At 40.6% G+C, this 27,377-nt stretch overlaps 1 protein-coding gene across 3 annotated transcripts in view; it reads left to right on the forward strand.

The window, feature by feature from the left end:
* Nucleotides 1-27,377, forward strand: part of cacna1c (calcium channel, voltage-dependent, L type, alpha 1C subunit) — a 149,703-nt gene that overhangs the window by 14,996 nt on the left and 107,330 nt on the right. For 2 of the 3 annotated variants that reach the window (XM_026326403.1, XM_026326404.1), the window contains exon 1: nucleotides 24,421-24,684. In XM_026326403.1, coding sequence (XP_026182188.1) covers nucleotides 24,467-24,684 — 218 coding nt within the window. In that variant the 5' untranslated portion in view covers nucleotides 24,421-24,466. Of the gene's footprint in view, nucleotides 1-24,251; nucleotides 24,685-27,377 lie in introns of those variants that run through there. The other variant, XM_026326405.1, reaches the window with a different exon arrangement.

Genomic DNA, 27,377 nt, shown 5'->3' on the forward strand with positions numbered 1-27,377 from the left:
GGAGGACCTGCCAGAAACAAACTCTTGAGGTCCTGACCCATGGCATATTATTTAAGTGGCTCCAGATTTAGACTATAAGACTAAATTTGATAGATGTGCATTCCAGTGATAGAATGACATCCAACTATTAGCATTTACTGTGAATATTAATCTTTTCCTTTAGTTGGAAATCTTGCATATAGGCATTTATTGATGATTTTTCTATTTGTTGTGACAGGCAAGCCCAGGGTTTTGGTGTTTGGCAGGCAACATCAGCCAATTCCACAGCAGGAGCCAGCTGCTTGTTGCCTGCCCGATCTGATAGGCCCAATTGACAGAGGGCTTCCAGTGAATATACACACACACACACACACACACATGCAAGCATGCACATATGCAGATATTTAAGATATAGTCATATAATCAGTCCATTCTGCTAAGGTAAATGAAAGTCAGCATTAAAATCTCTTTCTTTCCCCCTCGCTCCCTTTCATTCCCACACACACATGCACAAACACGAGAGAGGAAACAACATCTGCGGCATCTGGCCAATCAAAACTTTGATCTGAGGTCACATCACAGCCATTCTGCAGAAACGTGACAGTCATCTGCCCTCACTCATGTGTTGTTTGTTACTCAAAAATCAAGCTCAGGAGAAAAACACAGCATCTTTTTTAAAGAACAAAATCAGAGCTCTGCAGCACTCACTACACACTCAATCCATAGATATTAATCACACACTGAACACACATGTTGGACACATGTTTTTATTTCCCAGTATTCACTCTGTGTCCTGTGGTGTGTTGCTTCCTTTTTTGTGTCTTTTGCTTTCATTCAGTTGTTGTCACTCACTGTGTCTTTGTGCATCTCTGCTCTTGATTTCTGTCTGTCTTCTCTGTCGAAGTTTGTGTATACATGCAAAGTGTGTGTGACTGTACCTCTAAGTCAGGCATCTGGTGGCTATCAGAGTTAATCACCCAAGCTTCCTATAACTGCCCGTGACACACAAGCTCACGCAAACACGCACAAAGCATTTATTTGAACATGACAGTGGATTAGACAGTGTTGGAAGGAAACATGGACAACACAGTGGTGGCCAAAGTGGCAAGCTGAAGAAATTGAGGGCGGCGAGAGGCCATGAGAAAAGAGAATGTATGAAGCATAAGAGGAGGGAGAAAATAAAGGGGGAAAGAAGGGCAGGAAGGTGGCAGGATGTGTGAAACTGGCTTTTGCACATTTGGGCCTTCAAGAATTGAAGGACTTGATAATGACACTGCTGTACGGCTTAAATAGATGTGAACAGGAGGTGTTAAATGCTTTGACAGAAAAAGCAGTGTTCATTTAGAGCACTGGAGGCAGGTGAATGAGTCAGAAGAGAAACACATGAAAACAAACACATCATACTGCCCATGCTGGAGTCCGTATTCTTCTTCAGTCAATGGAGTGAAAGTTTTAGACCTAATACGCCATGTGATTTCTGATGTTAGTGGTCAAAGCAAAACACGTGTAAATAGAGGTTAGAGTCAGAGTCAGATTTCAAAACTTAAGAGCTGTATTATAATATCACAGACTGTGATTTAGACAAAGACTTCCCATGGTCAGAGTTAGTGGTAATTTTCAGGCCTAAGTGAGGCAGGGCTGTCCTGTCAGGTGAGCACTAAATGCACTGATGACTATAGGACAGACAGAGAGAGGGAGAGACAGGCGGCTCTGCTCTTTTTGTTTCCACTGACACACTGCTGCCTTCTGTAGTCTCTGAGCCGAGCTGCAACATATTATTCGTAATGTGGCAAGATATGGTTCAGTGCTTTCTGCTGCTACACTGAGCTGATGGTGGAGTTCAGGTGAAAGCTCAAACAAAGTCATGGACGCGTATAATTGTCTTGTTTCTCCATTTGGGGAAAAGGTCTTATGTATTATGTTTCCTTTTTGTTGTGCTCCTGTTGTTACTTATGGATTGGCTGCCTCAGCTTTGTGTGAAACTTTCCATTTTGATTAGTGAAACTATAATGTGACTTTGTGCAAGTGGGGCCGAGCTGTGCCATGTTGCTCCATGCAGCCGGAGGAGCTGTCAGACTCTGTGAAGTATTCCAACTTCAATACAGATAAACAGAAAAGAGCAGGGCACCTAGTATGTTCCAGGTGTGTCTGTTCTTTTTTTTTTTTTTTTTTACAATACTCCTCTTTTATCTCACCCTTCTTCAGCTTCATATCTTTAACTGTCATGAATTTTATATGAAGGTTTTTGTTGTATCAGTAGGACAGAGCACAGACTCCAAGGAAGGAAAGCTGGTGCGGCCACTTACTGTCTACTGTCTTTTAATCCTTATGCATATGTACCAACACACACACACACAAACACACACACACACACACACACACACACACACACACACACACACACACACACCCTCACATGCAGCTTCCCTGAGTCGTGCTCGTCCCTCCTGGGATCAGTGTGAGCAGCTGTACTAGCAGTGCAGTTGTAGTAAATCAGAATTTTCTCCTAACTGGTCTTGTCTGGTTAAATAAATGTAAAAATGAAATATAAGCAGCCTAAGAGAGAGAAGACCTCAAATATGTACAAACAACTAGAACAAAACATTAAATCTATAAAGAAGAATTTTTAATCTAAGTGTTTCATGTAATGAAGAGATGTAGCTTTGAATGAAGCTTCATAATAATTAATACATTCAAAAGTGAATTTAGTCCAGTTCAGTTCATTTCATTCAGTTCTTGGTCTCTCCAGTATTTACTTTTTTCATTTATATTCATTTATCATTTTAAATATGGACACACATATGCTCAATCACACTGTCACTCCCTCGGCTACGATGTAGGAATCAGACACAGAGGCTTCTCCCTACCACTGTAGTGTTAGCGAAGGGTAGATGCAGAGTTTTCCCCCATGCCCCTCAATCATCTGTGTTAATCAGCACCGTGTGGAGCCACTCCACATTCATTACTTCCTGATTAATCCATTAATTATGAGAAATCTCTGTTCTATTGTCACTGAAGAAATGATGTGTTCAAATGTATGTGACCGTATGTGCTTACATAAAGATTAACAATATGCGTATATGTTTGGAAATGTTGGTAGCTACTTATTTAAGTGTTGTGTGTGTGTGTGTGTGTGTGTGTGTGTGCATGCGCGCTGAATAGATTATTAAGCAAGAGTGGATGTAATTTGCAGTGGGCTGATAGAAAGTGGTCATGCAGGCAGACCTAGCCGTGCATTACAAATCACTACAGCTGGACTGCTTGTGCTTCAAGGTGACATTCAGCTCCATGTAGTTCACCTGAAAAGGTGTGTTTTACATACTTTTGTTTTTGAGTCTCCTGTCGATAGACTAACCATGAATGAAATGCTTAATTTGAGAGGACTGTTTTTTGGCAAATTATTGTGCCTCAGCTGGTACTTGCAGTACATTTTTTCATCTACCTGCCCATTTCTGATGGACATTCATATGTATTTGATTACGTATTTGTATGTATTTGTAATTTCTACAAGTGATAAATGTCACCATGTCCCTCTGTGAATAATTGGTGCTTCATATTCAGCTTTTTAAATGCAGGCCTTGTTGCATTTTTGTGCTATAACTGAACCAGCAGAATAATCAGTCTTTGCATTTTTGCTGCTTATTTGAGTCTGGGTAGCGGGTAGCAGGTAGCAGCAGGCAGCAAAGAAAAGTAGCCAGACATGCTCACAGCCATCTGTACAGCCATGTCCTCTAGCTCTTCCTAGTGGATCCTGAAGACTTCCTGGGCTACATAACATATACAGTACTTTCAGCATGTTTGAGGCCTGCTCTGGGGTCTCCTCCCCATTGAATCTGATAATAATACCTCCACAGAGAGACATTCCGAAGGCATCAAATATCTTGAACCATGTCAGCTGGGTCTGAGTTATTCCACCTCAAGCCTCTTCTGGATGTCAGAGACCCTCAACCTGTCCCTAAGGGAAAGAGCCCAGACACTCTGCAAAGGACACTTATTTCAGCTGCTTATTTCAGCCCCTTTCACACACAAGCCAAAACTAATGACCACAGAAGAAGAAGTTGGACTGTAGATCACATGGCAGATTTTACAGTCAGACTTAGCTCCTTCTTCTTGACAGTCTCGACACCAAGATACTTGTCCATCTCCACTTCTGGCACCAACTTGAAGGTGGTAATCCATCATTTTCTGGTCTCGGACATGCTGACCCTCATTCGTTAAGGAGTATCTCTAAAAGCCACAATACCTAATTTGGAATTAATATTTGACTGCAGCCTGTGTTCTGCTTACTCACTGGTACAGCTATATCGGTGGATGGATGATATTAAAATCTGGCTGGAAGCAGGAAGGCTAATAAATTCACACATCGGAGAGAACTTGTCATTGTGACACATCTTTGTTTTTTTCTTTACTCTACTTCCTCTTTATCCATGTCGTCTTTACTCTTTCCCCTTCCTTCATCCTTCACTTTCACCAGCCTGTTTTTGCTCACTTCTCTCTCTCTCTCTATAGCAGTGGATTATTTTTGGGCTGCCTGGTTAATTTCAGTAGGAAGTCAAACTCGGTGCCAGGGAAAGTGGAACGCATATAAAGAAGCCAAAAGACAAACAGAGACATCAAACAGCTTCTCGTCTTTTTTCAGCCTCTCAGCAAGACACTGCATCGAAGCTTTGTCTCTGATATCTGTGTGTGTGTATCTCGAAAGTTTTTAGTTTGTAACTAAATAATGTGATTAACTTATCCTCTCCTCCTCGCTCCTGTCTGTTTTAAGCAGCGGCACCTTGGTAAATTGCACTTTGGTCACATATGATCATGTTCTGAATTTGAATAACATCCTGACCCCTTTCACCTCGATAGCATCAACCCGAACATCAGCTAATGTGTCCACCAACTGCTGTGCGACACGCTAAAGTGTCCTTCAACAAGACACTGACACCCCACGTAATTACTGCAATTTACTTTGGACAGCAGCATCAATTATAAGCCTCAAATGAACTCCAAACACACTTATCGCCTCTCCAGAATTGATTTTTTTCCCTCTCCCTGTCCGGCAGCACCAAACTTTGAGATGTAAGAAATGTGTGTGTTTAATAATTCAGCTGGCAGCAGGCCAGATGCTGATGAATGCTGGTGATCCAGTCAACAGATAGACCAGTCTGAGAGCCGGAGTGGAGACAGCAGATTGAACTGTATTACAGGAGGAAGCGATTGATGGCTGTTATCAATTTCACAGCTAATGGAGAAATGGATGTGCCCAAGAACATGTGTGCTTTTTGTGTGTGTTCATCACGTGCACGTGTGTCTTTTGTATGTTGTGTGTGTGGTTAACGCTAGCTCTGCTGTTAACGCTTATTACTAACTATGTGTATGTGTGTGAGTGTGAGCGAGTGACAGCTGCGGACCACACTTTAGATGATCTCCGTATGTAGGCGGCACATGATTGGCTTAAGGGACAACACGCTGCAAGACACACGCACACACACAGGTGTTAGTATCCTCTTGGGCGGGTCTGACTCACACAGTCGACAGTCGACTCTCTCTCTGTCTCTTTAACTTGGTGACTCACAGAGAGGTAGGGTGCCCTCAGGTGCCATGGTGTAAGATGAATAATTCACCCCAAGGACCCCTCGCCCCTCTCTCCCTCTCTTCCTCTCTCCCTCTCTGGCCCTGCCCTTTCCCTCACCCGTCTCTCTCACCCAGACTGGCTCCGTGTTATTTTTTTCTTCCTCTTTTCCCCTCCTCCTGTAATTAGTCTCTGTATGTGGGGGAAGTGGCAGCATATGTTGCACTGAATCAGACAGAGAGGCAGAGGGAGAGAGCTTCAAAGAAATAAAAGGCTAAAGAGAAGCATTAGTTAGAAGAAAAGATGGAAAAAAAAGAGTGAGATTAGACATGAAGCTGAGAAACAAAATGAGCACGAGGATGACAAGAATGGAGAGTGACCCAGTGAGAGTACATGCTATGGTGCGTATGCAAAGCAAGTGAAAGTCTTCAGTCTTTTGTAACGCTGAACTGCTTAAGTCACACTTTATGCTTGAGTCTTGGGGTAAAGCACTTACCTCACATGCAGGTATTATATTCAGAGTTAAGCTTTAATTTGACCTCTAACTTTTACCACTGCATAATGCGACATCATCTGGTAACTCTCTGCAGTCGCACATTCCCACCCTGCTAATTCAGTTGTTTTGTGGTGCAATTATGCCCCACTCACTGGAAGTCATTGTCGATCTATGTAAACATCAGCTAAATGTTTTAAATATTAATGCTAATTACCCAGAGAAAGGCACTATGCTAACCAGCAATCACAGCTTTAATTAAACCAAAATTTTATACCTTCACACATCACAAGTATCATTTTTATGCTTTTTGATTGGTCCACTTATTATTCAGGATGAGCTTCTGAGCTTGTGTTCCCATTTTTTGTCCTTAATCCATCAAGAAAGTGTCAAATATGAAAGAAAAGACGAGATAAAAATATATGTTGGCATGACTTAAGATGTTATTTCAGTCAGTTTGCATTTCACCCTAGCTTTGAAAATACTTGAAAAGCCTGTTCTTTCATTTCCCTTCCTTATTCACTCCAAAAGAAAACCTTCTTTCTCTCTCTATCACACTTTGGATGAGATATGCACTCTGCAGCAAATAGAAACACAATCACATGCAGTGCAAAGCATTCTATTCAAACAACAGTGAAAAGGGAAGGCCTGGGAAGAAAAACAAGCAAACAGAGAAAATGTGGGGAAAAAACATATGGAGCATTATGTCCAAATTCTCCTCAATCAGCAAGTTCACCAAGTTTACTTCCTGTCTGGTGAGGTCACAACTCCCTGCTGTGACATGATTGGGTGAAAAGATACCATCCTCATCTACCACCACATGCCATACACAGACACACAGACACACACACACACACACACACACACACACACGCACGCACGCACGCACACACACACACACACACACACACACACACTTTCTCTCACTCCTTTTCTGACAGTATCCAAAAATACCTTTAAAACCAATTAGTGGAATTAATTTCACTTATAGCAAGTTAATTATTTTGTGATGGATTGAAAAAGTGTGGAGGTGAGGAAGAATCGGAGGAGAGGAGGACAATGAAAAAAGCAGAGGAACCTGAGAGGAGACCTCAGGGGAGAGCTAAACTTAGTCTCTCTTTTCAGTCTTTCTGTCTCTCTGTTGCTCCTCCGCCTTGTTCTCTGTCCAGTAAGTCTGTTTGTCTCCGTTTCTACAAGTTTGTCTTCCGTGTCTCCCCTGCTCTCTCTGCCGCTTCACATTTATTTTCTGTAATGGCCCAATTTGGTGAATCATCCTGAACAGCCCAACAAATGATCAATACCTCACAGCAATAACACTAATTATTTATTGCTTGTTAATGATGCATCAAGAGTGAGCTTAAAAGACTTATAACCAGTGGTTTAGCTGCAGGACAGAGTCAAAACTTAGTGAAACAGCACGCACACAATATACAAGCGGGTGACAATTTAGTTTTATAGTCGTTTTTAGCCACACACTCCTTCAGATCAGCTTCAAGCTGGCAAATGAGATGTGTTAACTGTAAAGGCTGTTTGATTCATAAGATTTACATACCAATCAAAGCATTTAGTGGCAGCATCAAATGAACATTTCATATAATTTACTCTATTATAATTATTATCAGGACTCTGTCTTTACAAAGCTTGTGTGTGTGTGTGTGTGTGTGTGTGTGTGTCAGATATTTTCTATGCCCCCCTTGGTTAGAGTCAATATTGAACAGAGGAGAGGATGCTGAGGTTTAAAGGTCAGAGGGCACAGTGGGCGTTGGGATTTAGAGCCATATGCTGTTACATAATGACAACCACACACACACAGGATCCCTTCAGAAGCCTGAATTTTCTACCTTGTCCCCATCTGAACCTTCCTTAAAAGCCATGGAGCGATTGCCAAACTTTTCTGGCCGGTATTCTCTTTGATGCAGCTCGATATTGTGCAGCAACGAGACTCGGGGGAAGCTTCGACTCTGTGTGTGCTGCATCCACTGCTTTACAATGCTGAGCAATCAAATGCCTTCTAACAAAACACTCAATATACTAAAGAAGACAAGACTTAGCAGAGAAATGGTGCACGTGTTGAGGTCAAACTGCAGCTAATCCTAGAGTGTATTCCTTGAACAGAGGAAAAAATATCTTGAATGAAAAGGTCATTATGCCATTAAAAAAGACTTGGCTCAATCTAGGCTCTGGATAGACAGAAAGCTTTCTTCTTTTGTGTGCTTTTGTGTTATAGTGAATCATTGCTCTCAATTTAGTTTTATTCAGTTCTATTGAGTGGATTTTATCTCATCAAGGAACTGAAGTTCTCTCTTCTGCTCTCTTCTTTTCTTTTCTCTTCTAACTCTGAGTAACCGCAGTAGTCTGTGGTTTTCCCTGATTTCACTTCCCTCTCCCTCCCGCCCTCTTACTCTGGGAAAGTTTCCAGTTCAAAATACCACATGGCTTCCCAGTATTCCAGATTTTTCCAAATGGAAGCATTGAATTCCAGTAGAAACGCTGCTCAGTCATACCATCACCCCTTTAGATGAGGAACGCCTCTGGGAAATGCTTCAGTCTGTGTGTGTGTGTGTGTGTGTGTGTGTGTGTGTGTGTTTTATCAGTTTCCCCATTACTTAAACATTGTAAAATTTTGACAAGTAGAAAGAAATAAAAGAAAAAACACAAATGCAGAGAGTAATATAAACTTTGAACACACACACACACACACACACACACACACACACACAGGCCTCCATACAGAGTAAAGACCACATGGCTGAAAGGGCTGAGCTGATGGCACTTCAGTCTAAATGTTTACAATGGGACCCTTCGGTTATGAAAGAAGGAATGCAGAAGAGAAAAAGGCCGGTTTGTGGCCAACTATCTAATAGCTTTATGACTCAGAAGTACTGGCAGTCATGAGGTACAATTGTTCTATGTGTGTGTGTGTGTGTGTGTGTGTGTGTGTGTATGTGTGTGTTACAGTCAAGCATTGCACATGAGTGGTAAATGAGAAGTCACTTGTTTATTGAAACATCTAACCTCCCAACCACTTAGCCACACACACCTACACAACTCATACTAATACACTGTGGTTTTCTTCTGTTGTCTCAGAAAATGTGGCAACACAGACAGACAGACACACACACACACACACACACACACAGCAGGCAGGGGGTATTTTGACTTGGCCATCAATTGCATGTGTGTTGAAAGGGCTCTAAAGAGACTCTTGTCATACCAAGATGATCTGCTCATCCCAGACTGTACTATATGATTGCACAAGACCCTGCACACACACCATCTGCACTCTGGTTGTATTTACAGTATAGGTGTGCATGTCTGTGTGTGTGTGTGTGTGTGTGTGTGTGTGTGTGTGTGTGTGTGTGTGTCACTTACAGTAAATAACACACAACATATAGAGTAGCAAAAGACACTACAGCACATTAGCTTATTCTTTTTTCAGGTTTCTTATTACCATTACATGACCATATTTCCCAAAATGTCAAGTTCCTTTCAAAATTAATAAATAAGATGTTGACATCTTTCATACACGCATGTGTGTGTGTGTGTGTGTGTGTGTCTCTGTTTCTATTTATGCATGTACATGTGCCTGTTTGCATGATCCTGGGAATAGAGCATGTGCTTGAGGAAAGGTTACTTCTATGAAAAATACAAATAAAATCAAACCAGCACATGCAAAAAAAAAAAAAGAGAGAAAATAGGACAAGAAATAAAAAAAATGAAACAGAAAAAGGGAAAGATGATGCTACTGGAGAGCTTCAGGATGACTCATCCATAAGGTAGTGATGCCTCACAGACACACACAAGCACAAGCACACAAAAATACACACAGGATCATGAATACTCAGATATACACACACACGTGTTACATTTTTGAACACATGTAAAAACAGACATTCATAGACACACATGTACACCAGCCATCCATTAGTCTGATACTGATTCAGTGAGACACACGTGTTGGTTCAGCAGCTTGTTCCTAATGAGCCAAAATGGCTGCTGTCACGCCGCAGTTTCCAGGCCAGAGCAGGGAACAGCCCCAGGGGCAGAGAAACTGGGCGAGAGGAAGGATCAGAGGGGCTGGATTTAAATGGTGCTCATTAGCTCATGGTAGCCGTGAGAGGTCCCTGCACACAGAGGAGACACCCACACACACTCAAGCATGCATGCAAACACACTGCCGCATGCAGGCACATACAAGTGCTTCTCAGTTACTTTTACAAGAGACGTAGAGATGTAGAGATATGTGAGTGCAGGACAGAAAGAGGAAGAGGGCATCAAGGGACTGGGGAAACAGAAAAAAAGGGTTGAGTTTTTTTGTTGGAAGGGATGACTGGCAAGATAGCGAGCTCTGCAGATGGCGGAGAGGCTTGCATGTGTGTTTGTGTGTGTGTGATTTTTGCCAGTTGTACCCCCTTCCCTGCCTACCCTGCATGTCCACCCACTCAACATATGTCCTCCTCTCCTCTCCTATCTTTCCTTCCAATCCTCTCCTTATCCCTAATTCTTGTATTCATCACATATTTTGTTTTATCATTTCTACCAGTTGTCTGTATGAATATAAATGTGGGTGGTACGCGTGTTTGTGTCGCAGAGAGTGCCCTTTGTGCTCCACTTCAGAGCTTTCTGATGTATTTATATCCATAAGCACACACATACACACACTGTGCCTTTTTCACTCTGCAGCCAAACTCCCATCAAAGGTGTGTTTGATTTCGTCTTCTGTTGCCCAGGCCCCACATGTCCCAGGCCCTGAGCCGTAAACCTAGCACCCGCCTCAGAACTGTGAATCTGCAAAAAAAAAACCTATTAGCCGCTTTGTATTAACATTTTTTTTAACAATCTCACATGTCATGTGTCTACTTTTGTCAGGATTTGTGGAAATGCACACTGATCATAGGTGGAACTAATAAGTAAAAAACGGCTACATTTCTCACAGTATGTGCTCATGGCATCAATCATACTTTGCATAATCTCAGAGCATTTTTGGACATTGTTTTATGTGTGTTTTCCCCCTGTCACTTGTATAAACACTGTTGGTGCTTTTCCAGTCATTCCCAGGGAAGATTTCTCAATTAAGGTGGTGTGCTTTTGAAGGACTGTCTACCGTGTGTCAAGACTTTTAATTGCCTGGGAGGGATTGGTATTTGTGCTTCTGCAGGTTACATATTACACAGACTACATCTACACACTGTGCTGATTTAATAGATGGTTTTGGGGACAATCAAACTTGAAGATGTTTCAAACTTTGGACATTTTAAGAGACTACAAGTGTAGTTTTTACTGCCAGGAGCAACATTAACCAGACAAACAGTTTGCAGGTCTATTGGAGTTTGAGTGAAGACTTTGTTTTTAATGAATGCTGCTACTAATAAAGTTTATTAATGTAGTACTTATCAAAACAAATACTGTAACTTGCTTCACATAAAATGCAAAAAGCAAGCAAACTGCAGATATAAAACATCCAAATGGCAAATCAATAAAACAAGTCATAAGATATAAAAGTCAGCATTGCAGATTATAGATGACAATATTAAGAATTCTGCCATTATCCTGGCAGGGGCAGTACAGAGGTAGATATGTAGTTAGAGAGGGGTCTGACCTGCATTAATGATCCCCAACTGGAATCTCACCAGGGACAGCAGTTCTTTGGCATGCATCTTGCCACCTGGATTCCCCATATAGTGCAGCAGGGTGTCCTGCTGACCTAGTCACATAACATATTTGGCGCCATGACATCCCTAATTCAATTTTTGCTCGGTGAAACCACCCTCTCTCTTTCACCATTAACTGTCTGCAACGTCCGCTGTTTCATAAAGGCAAAATGCCAAAAGTCTAATTTTCTGTGCAAGTGGGATCCTTTTTAAATATTATTGTTATGACTTCATTCACAATTATATAGAGATGATAGGAAATGAGTGGGATGAGGACTAACATACAATAGAGGGGTCCAGGGATGTTACACTTTATGCTGGCATCTTAACCTAAGCCACAACAGGCCTCAAGTTGGAGCCTTTTGAGTGTTTTGGACTTGCACATATTATAAGACATTTTCATCCTGGCAGATCTTCTACGTTCTTCCTGGTGAGTCAAGAGATCCAGCCACTATTGCTGTTGTCATCTGTTTGATGGGGGATGAGTATTCAGCTTTAGAAACACCCACTGTCAACCTGTGAGCTACCTGTTCCTTTAAAAATAACCTGCTGTAGCTTTTTTTTTTTTTTTTTAAAAAAAAGATTTTTTCTATATTACACACTGTCTGTTCCAAAACTCAAATTAATCTCTTCCCATGGCCCCACATCTCCAGATGGGGGGATGTGCTAGGTGGGTAGGGCCTGAGTCATAAACCCAACGCTCCCTCTGAGACTGTGGCGATGCCAGACTGTCGAGCTAAACTATGAGAGCACATTCATTAACATTTTACTGCTTTGTAGTCTCATCAATTAATCACAGGCGTGCTCATGGATGTACACACACCTTTTACGGTTGTGGTCGCGGAGACACCCGGAAGCTTGTACATATATTGTGTGTCGTTTCACATGCAAACACATTACAGCACACATGCTTCACTTGATGGCTCCCTGATGGGTTGTACTTCAGACCACAACTTCTCTCTGAGTCTGTATATCTGCTCCTCTGAGATCACTTACACACACACACACACACACACACACACACACAGAGTCACATATAATGTATCTGTACCTCCTGTGAGGACGCTTATTGACTGAACAGTAAAATGGCGTCCCCTGTACTCTGTTGATGAAGGTTTTATTAAAAGAATCTCAACAGTGTAGTAGTTTCATTTATTGGTTCTGGGCCATCTGTATTTGAGGTGAGTCTGCTTGTGATGACGAGCGTTTCAAGAGGAATTTTATGCTGCATTCTTCTCAATGACTAGTCCAATGTTATTAACCATTTTACAAGACTTTTGATTTAAAATGCAATATTCTACCTTTATTTTTTTCCCTTAATGATTTTCACAGTTCAAACTGCGTATTTCCAGTTTCATTTTTTTTTTAAATTCAAATGAACTGATTTTAGACTACATGAACACCTTTTGTGCTGTCTAGTGTTCCTTTGCTTTTCATTTCTTTCCAATCCTATATCAAAATCCCAAAAATGATGGATCCAGGTAAATAAATTAGCTTGTTTGCTTGTATTTCTTCTTCTTGTGGCTGCTCAGTCTTTTGATCTCTCAGAATAAGGTGCTGGGATCAGACAGGGCTTATTTTAATCAAGTGCTGACAGAAAGACTCAGAGCACACAGAATTGGTTAACACAAACACAAGTGGAGAAGTAACATACTTTATTAGAGGGCCCTTGTTTTAACTTCAGAGCAGGGCAGACTTGCAGAATCAGTTAGAAAACAAGGGCCAAAAGAAAGATACCAGAAAGTACGCCATCTGCAGAAAATTGAAAATTAAGTAAAACTCAACACTGCATACAGAAATGCATCGAGGAAGTAGTAGATGATTTATGTCAGCAAGAATACAAGATGTGAAGTATATGAGCCAGGACAGCAGACTATACTGTAACTGTAGTTCAGGCAGAACAGCTGTGGCAGCACAGAGGTAAGGTGACAGTCACACTGAACATTAAGGAGAATGAACATGACTCTGACTAAAACCCCAGAACATGGGGCTTTTATACAACTTCGTACTTACCAAACAGCAATTTGCATGGTGTTGTGAGAGGAAACCTGAGGAGCTGACAGATAATCATGTGGCCCAGCATTAGAGTGTTGATGCAATATCTGAACGGCAGCGTGAAACATGCAAGGACAATGCAATACAAAGATTTTAGTTGTTTTTGATTTTCTGGTTAATCATCTCAGAGTGTTGGCTTAATGACTAGTCTCCAAGCGAAACAAATGCAGCTAAAGGAAAAATAGTGTGATGGAGTGTGAGGCCTGATCATCTCAATAATGGAGATTCTTGTTAGATGGTGTTGTGTGAGTATTTAGCAAAGTCACAATGGAGAATCAGTTCTTCATATATAATTATACAGCACACTTTATTCTTTTTTTTTAATGGTTTTTTATTTCTATGTCCTTTCCCTTTTCATTTTGAAAGACTTTGTGTGACACTAGTGAATTAACTGTCCAAAGCTGAAAAATAACATCAATAAGCTCAAACATGTGCAACCTCCATGAGTGTTGCACAATGACTAATCCACTGCACAGAAAATGTACACGTTTTACCACTCACAATTTCATTTACAAATAGCTTTGTTTACAATGTTGTGGTTGCTAATATTAAGGCTGTATTATGGATTATTTATTAATGGTGTTTTGTTAAACAAGTGTTAAGGCTTAGACTCTTCCAGTGGGGCCTGTAAAAGTTCAGGAGCTTGTCTTGTCTTGTCTCCAACCTCCTGACCATCAGCACCTCAGTAACAAAGAAGATGTTTTCTTAAAATGAAAATCAGCAGAAACTCTGTTCAAACTTAATAAATTGTTGTTATCTTGGGACTGCTTTACTCTTTGGACACATAAAGACTTATATTTCTGAAATTAAAGAGATATTTTTAAAGGTGAAAAATATTTCAAAATGGATTTTTAAAATTTTTTTTTATTTTGGTGGTGACCCAGGATTAAATGTCTGGGGAATGTAGTTTTAAGAGTGTTTACTACTTCGACACAAATACTCTGCTTCACATTAGTGCAATTCCACACACTCCTTCCTGGCAGCTGCCCAGGCTCCTACTGCTGGCTGCCGAACCATCCCTGTGGAGCAAATGAGGGTTATATTCTTTGCTCAAGGCCATAAGGGGAGTGTTAGTCAATCACTTTCTCCATGCAGATTTGCCTTGTCTATTGCAGCGTTTTTAAGCGTTAACATGTCCTGTCCTTTATAGTCTACTTTAACTTCTTGTTGACTTTGTAACAGCTCTAACATTTAGTGGCTGTGAGCTTTTTTCATAGCTGCAGTCTTTTTAAAAGAGTGAGGTCACTGAGTCTAACTGGTACACATGGCAAGGACTGTAAACAAACCAACAGAGCAGCAGAGCAAATAAACAACCTTGAAAGTGTCATGTTTACCTCAGTTATGTTTCTTATTTGCTATTTTTAATGAATCCACAGTGCATTTATCTGATTTCTCTTTTATTTCACACAAAGAAAGGAGCAGGTAGCTATTTGACAGAGTGGAAACAGGGTCTCACAGACAACAAATGGGTAGAACACAAAAATACAAAATTTACTATATATGAGCTCTAAGGATTATAAGGATTTTAAAATATGATTTATGCATTTATTAACATAGCCAAAGTGACTTGCAGTAAATATTAGGATCATACATAGATCACACACACTCACACACACACACAAGAATTTTTTCCCAAAGGTGTCTGCCAAAAGACTTGACCCAAGGATTTGTTTCCTGGACAATAGATGACCTCAACTAGTTGGTGACTATGTTCAGCCAAGGTCTTTTGCCACAGTAACTCGCCCACTGTAAAGGTTTGTTTAAAGTGCACTGGGGCATGTTCATTTCAACAGGAATGCACAGTGTTCATGCCCAGTCTTAGGCTTGATTTTTCCATTTTGCCATTTACAAGATGACTTCAGGAAGCAGGCAATTTAGCATGCAAATTAGGGTTTGATTTGCTGCCAAAATGGCAGAGTTAGCAGCCAGAGCAGACATCCATCGGCTTGTGGATTCTGGCTTGTGAAAATTTCAAAGCCTGGGTGTTTAAGTGATACAAAAAGCAACAGTCAAATCAGTACGTGGGAAAAACAGCTGACTGCACAATGACTTAACATAGATTTCACATGTACAATAAAAATAAGAATCATATGAAATGTTTGCTGCAGACTTTAATACTGTAAGACGCCTACAGACACCCCGCATCCAGATGCTGTTTGAGTCTGTGCTGTACAGGTGGTCATGTGTGGCTCAGTTGGTTTTGCATTGTAATGACCTTGCCAAGGTTAGGTCTTCTATTCAGTGGGACTACACGTACAGAAAATGTGCGCTATTACTTCACTGGAAGGTATGATGGATGAGATTGTTGTCTCAATGGCATATAATATATTAAAGGAGCCAATTTTGCCCTTTACTTATATAAAAGGCCAATGTGGAGAAGAGTGAATGAATAAATAAACAAATACAGTAGAGGAAAAAGAAAAACAATACAATAAGAACTACAGAAAAATCTGAAAAATCACAAACACAGACATCAGATACACAAATTCCCTGAAGTCTTAGGAATTTAGAGACTTAGGTGTTGTGGATATTTCAGGCTTTCCTACAATCTCCATAGCTCAGGGTAGGACCTCAGGTAGGACCAGAAGCTGTTTGCAGTTTCAACAGCAAATTGGATAAAAGTGTAGGATAAATGGCTACTTATGTTCAATGCAGAGATCCTAAACATGAACACTATGATGTAAGGAACAGCGCACAGAGAGACAGGTAGAGAGGCGGTTTGTATCTGGGTTACGCTGGCCTCACATCTCTCCACTGCAGATGAATATTAATAAGGAGTTATTAATATCTGCTGCCTGCACTGTGTGTGAATATGTGTATGCAAGGTCGGCACGGAGGCGCAGCGCGAAGAAGCCTTCCTCCTCCTCTTCCTTCTCCTCCTTCTCCTCCTCTTCCACAAACCTCCTATGCCTTTTTGCTTCTCTTTCCTCCTCCTCATGCTTACTTTTGATTTTTTTTTCCTTTTTCATAAATTCTTTTTTTCTACCTGTATCTCTTACTCGCTTTCACCCCTGCTTTCATTTTTAATGTCTGTCACAGCATCTTATGTTCCAAGGAGGGATGCCAATGCTTTTGCTGGCATCGGTCTTATTATAAATCAAAGCAGAGTGACTCAGTTTTCAGCCATTTGTCAACTGTTTGATATATTTCCTTCATTAGAATTATCTAAAGGAGAAATATGTATCATGTCTCAGTTTTGTTTGTAGTGCAACAGTCTAATCATAAAATTCTAGTACGCAGCAACATGCTCTGTGGTGCTAGACTGCTTATACCAAGAACTGGCATCAGCAGTGAAGTCAGCATTACTACAGTCATCTCCAGTTTGTGATTGCTTATACCATACATCAGTTAGATGACAAGTGTTACATCGCCTGTCTATCTTTGACCCTGTTTTGTATTGTTTAAACAAACAGTAAGCGATAGAGGTGATATCTAGCCTCTAGCCCCATCTCCAGTATTTATGCTAAGCTAAAATAACTGAGCTTATCTAATGAACCTTCTCATCTAACTCTTGGCAAGAAAGCATATTTCTCAAAATTTCAAAACAGTATCTTAACGTTAGGGAAAGACTGGGGCCTTGTTTAAATATTTTTATAAAATCAACTGGAGGCTGGAGGAATGAGACACAATCAAAACACCCAAACCATATGTGTTTTGATTTACACCTTTTTCTCATTAAGAAAGATTATCTGGAGGGAAATTCACACTTCACCCTGTCAAAATAAAATAAAAGCTGTTTGGATTTCACTCACTATTCAACTATCCAGCCAAGGGGCTGATTTGACTTGACTCCCAAAGTATTAAACAGCATAAAAGGACGCAGCCTTATCTCTGCCTCAGCGTTTGCCCTCTAAGAATTTAATATAATATGTCAATATTATAACAATTGTCACTTAAATAGGGAAAAATGAAAATTGGCTATGTTTTATAGTCCTGGTGAGCTGCCTAGATTAATTTCCTGAATGTTCACGTTTGTGTGAAAAACTGTGATTGAGAGGATTTTTAATGGTGAATCACATTCTGTAAAAACCCTGGAACAGATGGCGTAAGCAACGTATAATATACAGATGTACAAAATGTGTAATCTCAGACGATAATAATGATTTAAGCAATTGAACTCCAGCCACATCATTTAATCCATGGGTGTAGCTGCAGTCGGTCACTCCCATTTAACCAACCACTTTGATTTATCAGGATTACATTAGTTTCTTGACAGAAAGATACAAATCCATATAATAGAGTCTGATTTTTTTACCCTGTACTTTAAAGGCATAACAATCTGTCCTCCGTGACCTCCTGGCACTAGCAAAGCAACAACCAATCAGTGCCCCAGAACCACGACTGACAGCTTCACTTCATTTTCCACTTGAGATCTTATGTTACAGATACAATTCTAAGTATACATTTATATCATTTTTTTACAGCTGGCGCATAGAGCAAAACCAAAATGAGCACCACAAAAATCTGTAGCTTTTTCTGTTGTTCGAATGACCTCATTTATAACAAAAAAGTAAATGTGCCCTGCTATCACATCTTTCTGTTGACAGGATAAAATGGGACAAACAACCTGTGTTTACTGCTTCGTAGTATTCAGATAAATGGGAAGCACTTTATTTTCAATGTATAGCAAATGAGCAGGAATTTCCCTTGACAATAGGCTGTCATCTTGTCTATTAATAATGAACAGGCTCTACAGTGTGATAAGTTTTCAATTTGTTTGGTTGTCGTGTTTGTTTTCGCCAGCGTCTTTGGTTCGATCACGTTACTTGTTGCTCCATGTGTTTACCATGTTACACCGCATGCATGTCCTGCTCATGCTTTGCGGGCTATTGTGTGTGTGTGTGTGTGTGTGTGTGTGTGTGTGTGCGAGTGTGCGAGTGTAACCACACACTGTAATCGTCTGTTAGGAGGGTCATAGATCAAGAGGACCAGGTGTGCGTGTGTTTGTGTGTCTTGTCTTTCAAGAGAAGCAGGTGTACATTTGCGTGCATGTGTGAGCGTGTATGCAAGCGCATCCAAGGGGAGCAGGTGTGTCTGTGTGGTGTGTGCACTCGGCCAGATAATGCGCAGAGCTGGAGAAAGACAAATGAGTGACATACACACAGAAATACACAGGGTTTGTAGCTTGCAAAATGTATACACACATTGACAACTGATACTGAACAGCCCTTTCTTTGCTTTTGGGGTTTGTAAATATACTCTATGCATGGGAATGTGAGTGTGAGTGACTGGATGACACATAAATGGGACAAAAATAGTGTTAGACTTACAACTGGTATTTATGATGACAGTGATAATGAGGGTTAAGCATGATGAAATGTCATACAAGCCCTGAAAAAACATGCAAGCAGTGGCAATCGTTGTATTTATGCAAAAAAAAATTAAACAAGAATTCACCTACATTATATCATTCGATGTTCACTGCTCTCATTGAGGAAGCAAAGGTCAGGTTGGTGACGGACTAGCCTCTCTTTTCAGCTATATTTATGTTTGAGAGCAAGAGAGAAAATAATTGTCAGCTATTTGAAAATGACAGAGGGGGAAGTGATGGGAGAAAAAGTGAAAAGCGACGAAGCAAGAGAGATAGAAAAAAATGGAGAGATAAGGAGGGATAGATTGATGGAGGAAAGCAGGAAGGGTGTGGAGCTGAAAATGAACTTGTCCGCTACTGGAGAGGCAATGGAGGGAGTGACAGCTGTATAGATTAGGGAGAAAAGAGGGAGAAGAAAGGGGAGAAGAGGAGGGAGGGGGACTAATAATGGGTATGTAGGTATGACGAGGATAAAGTTGTAGAAAGCAGAGAGAGGAAGAGATGGAAAGGATGATGGAATGGAGAGAAAGATGAAGGATTTGGCAATGATGATTTGAGGAAGAGGAGGATAAAGAGGATGCAGAGCAAGGGTGGGGGTAGGGTAGCAATTGGAGGTTATCTTTCAAATGAAACTACAGTTCAGCTAGGATGGCAGCCAACTGGCCTGCTGTGTATGCGTCTAAGTCTGTATACAAGTGTGTGTGTGTGTGTGTGTGTGTGTGTGTGTGTGTGTTTTAAGATGCAAACTTGCTAGAAAAATTGATCATGGCCAGTTTTCTGGACCTCAGTCAGTCTATTAATAGGATCTGCTTTTGCTGCTGTAAGGGTGTTTATTTGTGATCAGGTGTTATCAGTAGATGACTGACAGCAGACAAAAGGGAAGAGGGAGAACAGACATGAATGAAGAAAAAGAGAAAAGGAAAAGGGCAAACAGAGGAAGCAAACTGGGACTGACTGCGTGGAATAATCTGATTCCCCCTTTTTGTGCATTATTTGGTTGAGCCAGTTACTGGACCAGAGCAACTTAAGTCTTTGGAAATCTAGTTCTTTGCTGTATCACTCAGGCTGTTTTTTTCTGCTGTAATTTAAACTGGAACTATATTTTAATGGTAAGCAGTATTAGATAGAACAATTTGTAGATTATTTTTGTGTGTGAATGTGTGTATGTGTAGCAAAGACATTTTTTTTTAGCAGAGTGCTCCGAGGTGCAGTGATAGCATCTCTCTCCAGTATTTATCATTAAATAGATAACAGCTCCACTGACTTGAGTTTGCATCACAGCTCATTACAGGCTGCAGTTCAGTTCACACTGAAGTTCAGCTCAGTTAGGTTCACTTCAAGTGCAGTTAGAATGAAAGCTTACCGTCTTTGCAGCATACATACATACATGGCTAAGTTTAATGTATATATTTAATTCTGCTTTAGTTTATCACATTCATCCTGTGCATATAATTTTGCACATGCATATTGCAGACATATAAAGTGCCGCATACCTTAAATGGACTATCACATGTTTTTAGTAATTCTGGCTGATTAGACTTGTGCTCAGGTTGAAAGTAAGCTAAGCGAGGTCACATGTACTAATTAGAATGATAAAGGTGTAATTTGTCCAACCCTAACAGATGCAACAGAGTTAAGAGGAGCTGACAGCCAGAGCAATCATTTAACACACTGATTCAGACCTGAAAAGAGCCCTAATCAGCCAAAGTCTTGCAAAGCCTTGAAAATGTCCATGGTAAGAACCTTTTTCGTGGAAGACGTTTTGATTTGGCACATTAAAACACAGGTGTAATAAAATTAATGATGGCTGAATTCCATTTAGCCGATTCACTCTTAATCTTAAGAGTCCTCATATTTTGCGGGCCGATTTAGCGTTAAGACACTTAAATATAATGGAGCCCTTGTAACATCTGTGCTTTTGCTACTGTGACATGTTACAGTGTCTGTTGTGGAAAAGGTCTCTTGCAGGATTTAAAATGATCAATTAAAAAATGCAATAAAAATAAGAGTAAAAACCTAAATATCCATCTAAAAACGTGAATGGAATACTACGCAAAAAGGTACCATACCACCAAACTCAGTGATGACCTGAAATATCTCTTACAAAGGGAATTGTATTAAATTTCCCGTTTACTGTACTTTTACAATCATTGAGTACCATGTATAGCAACTGACTGCAGTTAAGAACATTAAGAACATTAGTGTGTGTAGTTTTACTGTCCATCCCTTCATGCTTCCCTTCTCCTCCCTCACTCCTCCAGTCAGAATCATATTTCCGCAGGCTGCTCTGCGGTTCTCCAGCAGAATAAAAAGCTTTTAATGGAATTATAGTCAGTCACATCAGCACACGGTCTATCATACAACATGACTGTGCATGTGACAGGACGAACAGAGAGACACACAGACAGATTAGTGAGCTCAGTATTATTAAAGTTTTACTCTCCTCTAATCCTCACGCACTCACTCGTGCAGCATGCATGCGATCCTTAATACATCCATGGACAGAGCATGTGCACACAAACACACACTCTCAGTGGGGTACACCCAGTGAGAGGGGCAGGCAGTGTTAGATAAACTGATCATACAGCAATCCAGTATGCTGAAAATGATTATGTGTGTGTGTGTGTGTGTGTGTGTGTGTGTGTGTGTGTGCGTGTGCGTGTTTGTCAGAGATTGTGGACAAAAGAGGGTGATGTTGATATGCTATACTGCAGATTTTAACTCACACTGGAGATGAATTTATTTTCAGAAATAAAGAATTATCTGAAAGTTCAAGAGGCACAGTTTGAATGTGTGTGTTTTCATGATTGTATGTATGCGTGATAAAAGTAAAGTTTGCTTTTGACTTTTGGACTCGTTAAAATCAGATTTTAAAGAAAATGAGGAATGTATATTTCCATTCACATAATGTCATGTTTCAGGCTGAAACCAATGTGGTATTTCCCATAAGGCACAGCTGCATCTGATATTAGGTGACTTCATTGCTGGTGAATGTAAAGAACACCACCTTGGGCATCAGGCCTCTATTCAAAGCACACTGTTCCTAAATATGTGCAGACATATCTAATGTTGTTGTACAGTAAGTGTATTGGTTTGTTAGAGATTACTTTTTGGGCATTTGAGTTTTATATTTATTGTAATAATAAAGCTTATTTATATAGCACTTATCCAAACACATATTACAAGACATTTGACATAAAACAGAAAAACAAATACAGGAATAAAACCAACATGCAATATTAATAAAACAGGTCATGGCATAGACTGTAAAATGCTGAGTGCATTAGGTAATATTAAGTATAAGAAATAAAGCTACAATAAAAGTACTAAAAGGCCATTTAATTAAAACGGGTTGCTCAGACAGCTTAAGTTAAACCAGTCATGGTCTCCTCTTTTCTTTCACCCAGTCACATTGATAAACAAGCTCCTGTTTTAATGTACAGGTTCGCTGAGAGCTAGTGAGGAAAATTGACAGGAGCCATTGAATATATTTGACATATTAAAGTATGAAAGGCACATTTGTAAACAATGCAATTAATGTCTCAACTCCATTCAGGTAAATTGGATTTTAGGTGCTGGTGTTGTGCATGCTGGCATCCTTAACGTTATTAGTATCACCTGTGCTTCCCCTACTTCGCTAACTCAAAATGTCTGCTGTGGACGACTCCAGTGAGCATCTCTGTTTGTCACTGAAGTGCATTTTGCTAATAATATTGCACTTTATGTAAGTAACATTTTTAACATTTAACAGTTTGTGAGCCAGTGAATTGCAGAGAATGTATATTTCTGACATAAATCACATGTAACTTGAGAATATGTGCATGGGCACATGTGATTATAAACATGTGAAGACAGATAGACGGGATCTGGTGTAAAATCCCCTCAGGCCATCTATGTGAGTGCATATGCAGAAACCTAGAGCCTTGAAGTGAGAGGAATGGGTTTTTAGCAGATACTCTAACTGGCCCGTAATCGTACTAAGCATACAGGAGAAGTTTATCTCTGTCTGCCTCCTCTGTATAACCCCTGCACAACTCTTTCTCCCTTTTTCCTCTTTCTCCCACACTGTGTTTCCTTATCTCTGTTGTAACAGGTTGGATTAACTTTTTAAGGCTTTTTAAAGTTTTGTGTTCTTTTCTCTCTAAAGTGCAGCTACACTAAAGTGAAGTGTAGCTCTGCACTTTATGGGATTTGTGAACTGGACGTTGGAAATTACTTTTGGTCAAATGTGATGTCGGTTGATATCAGCACATTGATATGTTGCTGAAAACTTGGGTGAAAATCGTGTATGCATATTAACTTTCACTGCCAGGGTATAGGTTTCTGTTTCCACTGGGGACTGCCTGTGCTAAAAATGTCTTGACTCATAGCACTGTAGCATGAACACTACACTTGCTGTGTATGTTACAGTGTGATGAGTCAATAAACTATATATGTTCAGCTTGTAGTTACATAACGATGAACACAAGTTATTCTTTTTAAAAAATACTTGGGCCTTTCAAGCAAAATTGGCAAGACTTTGTTGAAATTGTTTGATAGTGTATTTCTTTGAAGTGATGTCATTCTTCTCATTGTGAAACATCTTAATGTGTGCTTGTGTGATTAGTTTTTTAAATAATAGGCTACTGATCAATAAATTATTAAAGCAGCATAAACGTGTGTCTTAAAACAAAGTAACGATCCATTGCACAGTTTATTCTAGTGAAGGAGTTTGTAGAATCCTTGTTCACACGTCTGGGGGGAACAGGAAGCTGAGAGGATATTCTAACTTTAATCTGGCTAAACATACAGTATGGATAATCTGCTGTCTTATTCCTTCAAATTGTCTGGATGATACAAGTATTTAATCTCACTGAGATTATTGTAATTCTTTCATTTCTCCTTTTGTTCTGCTATGTACAGTTGTAGTCTGCATTTTTTTTTAGACCTCAATGCTGAATTTCTCAGAGCCTCTTTTGTATTATCAGCCTATTCTACAGAGAGCCTTTAGTTAAAATATTCAGGGCTCACAAACTGATATGTCAACAATTCAAATGCCATTGAAGCCTCCAAACTCAACTACCAGACTAGAAAATTACAGCACTGTAGTGACTGTAAGGAGATATGTTGAATTAAATCAACAAGTGAATGATTTACTGAGGAATTAATGTGGTACGGTTTGCTAACTTTTCCTCCGCTTTCTCCTCCATCTCTCTATTTCAGGCTCCGACTACTCTCCCCCTCCACCTCTGCCTCGGCCTCCTCCTCCCGGCCTGACCAATGAGCACAGTGGTGGTGGTAGCCATGGCAACCGTGGTGGAGGAGGGGGCGGGGTCAACCACGGGGTGGGCGTGGTGGGCCTGGCTCCAGAGCACATTCCCACACCTGGGGCGGCCTTAAGCTGGCAGGCGGCCATTGATGCCGCGCGGCAGGCGAAGATGATGGGCAACGCTGCATCAGGTGGAGGGGCAGGGCTTGGGTCGGGAGGCGGCGGGCCCATCTCCACGGCCAGCTCAACGCAAAGGAAGAGACAACACTACAGCTCTAAACCCAAGAAACAGACAACGACCACAGCCACAAGACCACCACGGGCCCTACTGTGTCTCACACTCAAGAACCCCATCCGCAGGGCCTGCATCAGCATAGTGGAGTGGAAGTATCCTTTAGCTAAAAGATGAGCAGATTCAAATCAGGTATCTCTTTTTTGGTAAATTAATTAATGCTGGATGGATATTGTGAAGAGGTCTCCCATCCAAGCACTAACCCTCCAACCCTGGTTGCCTCCTCAGGCATATAACATTTGGCTTGTCCAGGGTCATGTGTGAAGGGTGCATGGGTAGATGCAGTAGGGTATAAAGGAGGGAGGGTGTAAACAGGGTAAGAGTGCAGCACACTTTTGTTTAATATCCCTCTTTCCTCTTTAATAACCTTTCTTCTCTTTCCTCTTTAATCAACCTGTTATCTCTCTTGTGTCTCCCCGAGTGTGATTCTTTGCTCTCCACTTACTTGCTCTAATCCCTTCTCCCCTTCCTCTGTCTATCCTTCCACTCTTTCGTTTTCTTCGCTCTCACTTTTATCTTCTTACATTCTTTTTTGTTTTCTCACAAGAGGATAAAACAAGTTATGTCATTTTCATCCCTCCTTCACACTTCTCCTAAGCATATTTCTCTCCCTTAGCACTTTGTATCTGTATCCAGCCTGTCTCCCTCAGGTCTGTCCATGCCTGTATCCCTGCTTCACTCCCTCTGTCCTCCAGCTCAGTCTCTCCCAACATTTATTATGCATCTCTCTCTCTCTTTGTTCATCCAAATCCCTTTATCCCTGCTGTTCCTCCACCCATCCTTCCTTTCTAGCCTTCCTCTCTTGTGGAGTTTTTTTTTTTTTTTAAAGCTGCCAAAACATAATCACTTGGTTTTCCCTCAGGCTGAGATAGAAGGAGAAAGGGAGAAAGAAAGAAATGGTCAGTGTCACAGTCAAAGTGATCTATAATAGCAGAGCATCAACTCAGCACACATCCTCCTGAGAGGAGAGGAAGAGGGGGGGTCGGGGAAATGAGAAGGGCAGGGAGGTGGGCAGCACAAGGTTGTCGCCAGGAGAGATGATGAAGCTGAGGAGGGAGTTGGAGTGAACTGGTGCATTAGAAGAAGTGTGTTTATTTGTGAGTTGTTTTATAACATTAACAAATTAGAACAAATCAGAGATGATGACATGGTTCGTTACAAAAGTGCACTACGTGAACGTCCCTCCAATAGACATTTTATAAGCTCCAGCATTGGTTTTCAAATGTATCACTATATTACCAAATGTTACAATAGGTTTTAATGTTTTAGAATGGAAAAAGAAAATTCTCATAGATTTCCACTTTGTTCTTGCAATGATAAATTATGGCATCATTTACTGTGACATTCTTATGAATCTACTGTATATACTTATCAAATGGCTACAAAAATGGTCAATATTGGTCCATTCATTCCTGCAGTTGTTTTGATGGTTTTGCTTAGTTTAATGTGAAAATTAAGGCTCTTGAGTTTAACACAGCCTGAATTTTCCATGCAAATCATTTAGACAATAGACATGTTTTCTTAAAAACAACTGCAAATTTTCCCATGGGAAAAGACCTGCGTTGTGAGTGAGCTCCCTCTGTGCCATAAAACAGTGGGCCCAGACAGTCATACTGTTGGTCACCTTGTATATTTGTAATTATGAGTAGTCATAATGTTAGTAGTCTACCTGTCCAGCTGTGATAGTGGTGAAAAGAAAATCCAAGGAAAACAGCACGCAGTAACCCTCAGGGCCACTGGCGCAATCTCATCCAGTGACTGATAAGCATTTAGATCATTACCCACAATTTCCAGCATCATTCATTTAAACAACTCTGAAGGGTGGGAATGAAGAAGGAGAGAATGACAACTAGAAAGTTAGGGCAATGAGATGAGTGTAGGAAAGAACAAATATATAGGATGGAGTATGGGCTACAGAAAAACACTGATGGGGCTAAGCTACTAATAAATTTAGTCCTTCACCTTTATAAAAATTCCCCATCAAACTGTAAATTGTCCTTCTGCTCTTCCATCTATTCATTTTACTTTGGGATGCCCTTCATAACTGCAGTGTGGGCCTGTTTAAATTGCAGGATGCTTTTGAATATTAGTCTGTGGGTGACTTTTACTGCATGCATTTGTTCTCTGTATGTTTGGAGTTGCACCCATATGTTTGTAATATATAAGCTTTATATGTTTGTGTACACCCATGTGTCCTGTATTCAGTGAGTACATCTGTCTCTAGAGATAGCAGATCCAAAATCTTCCTCCTCTGTTACCATGACAACACTGCTACTGCTCTCAACAGGTCGATGAGGCCTGTCTGAACTCACACATACACATCAAACACGCACTTAGATTAGAGAACAGTCATAAACACACACACACACACACACACACACACACACACACACACGGGGGATAAAGGACTGAAACACTCTCACATGCTATGTAATTATAGCATTTAAGCATTACCTGCAAAGTGCAAGGTCAGTGTGAGAGACGAGGAGGAGCAGGGGGCAGGTGACCATCTAACTACCATGTTCTCTATATGAAATCACACTAAGTGGTAGGTTTGAAAAGGTGCCATTGAGTGCATTTACACACACACACACACACTTTGACTTCTCGTTAAAAGCTTATATATTGTACTAGGTCACATGAGAGGTTACAGTGTTTGTAGGCATTTTCAACTCAATCAGGGAAACGGATAAATAAATATTTGCAGCCAACCACAGCGGAGTGTAGAGTTTCCTCTCCCAGATAATATCAGCATGTCCCTGGTTTCTTATTTGGGTTTGTCAAGATA

This window comes from Mastacembelus armatus, chromosome 23, assembly GCF_900324485.2.
Source record: "Mastacembelus armatus chromosome 23, fMasArm1.2, whole genome shotgun sequence".
NCBI lineage: Eukaryota > Metazoa > Chordata > Actinopteri > Synbranchiformes > Mastacembelidae > Mastacembelus > Mastacembelus armatus.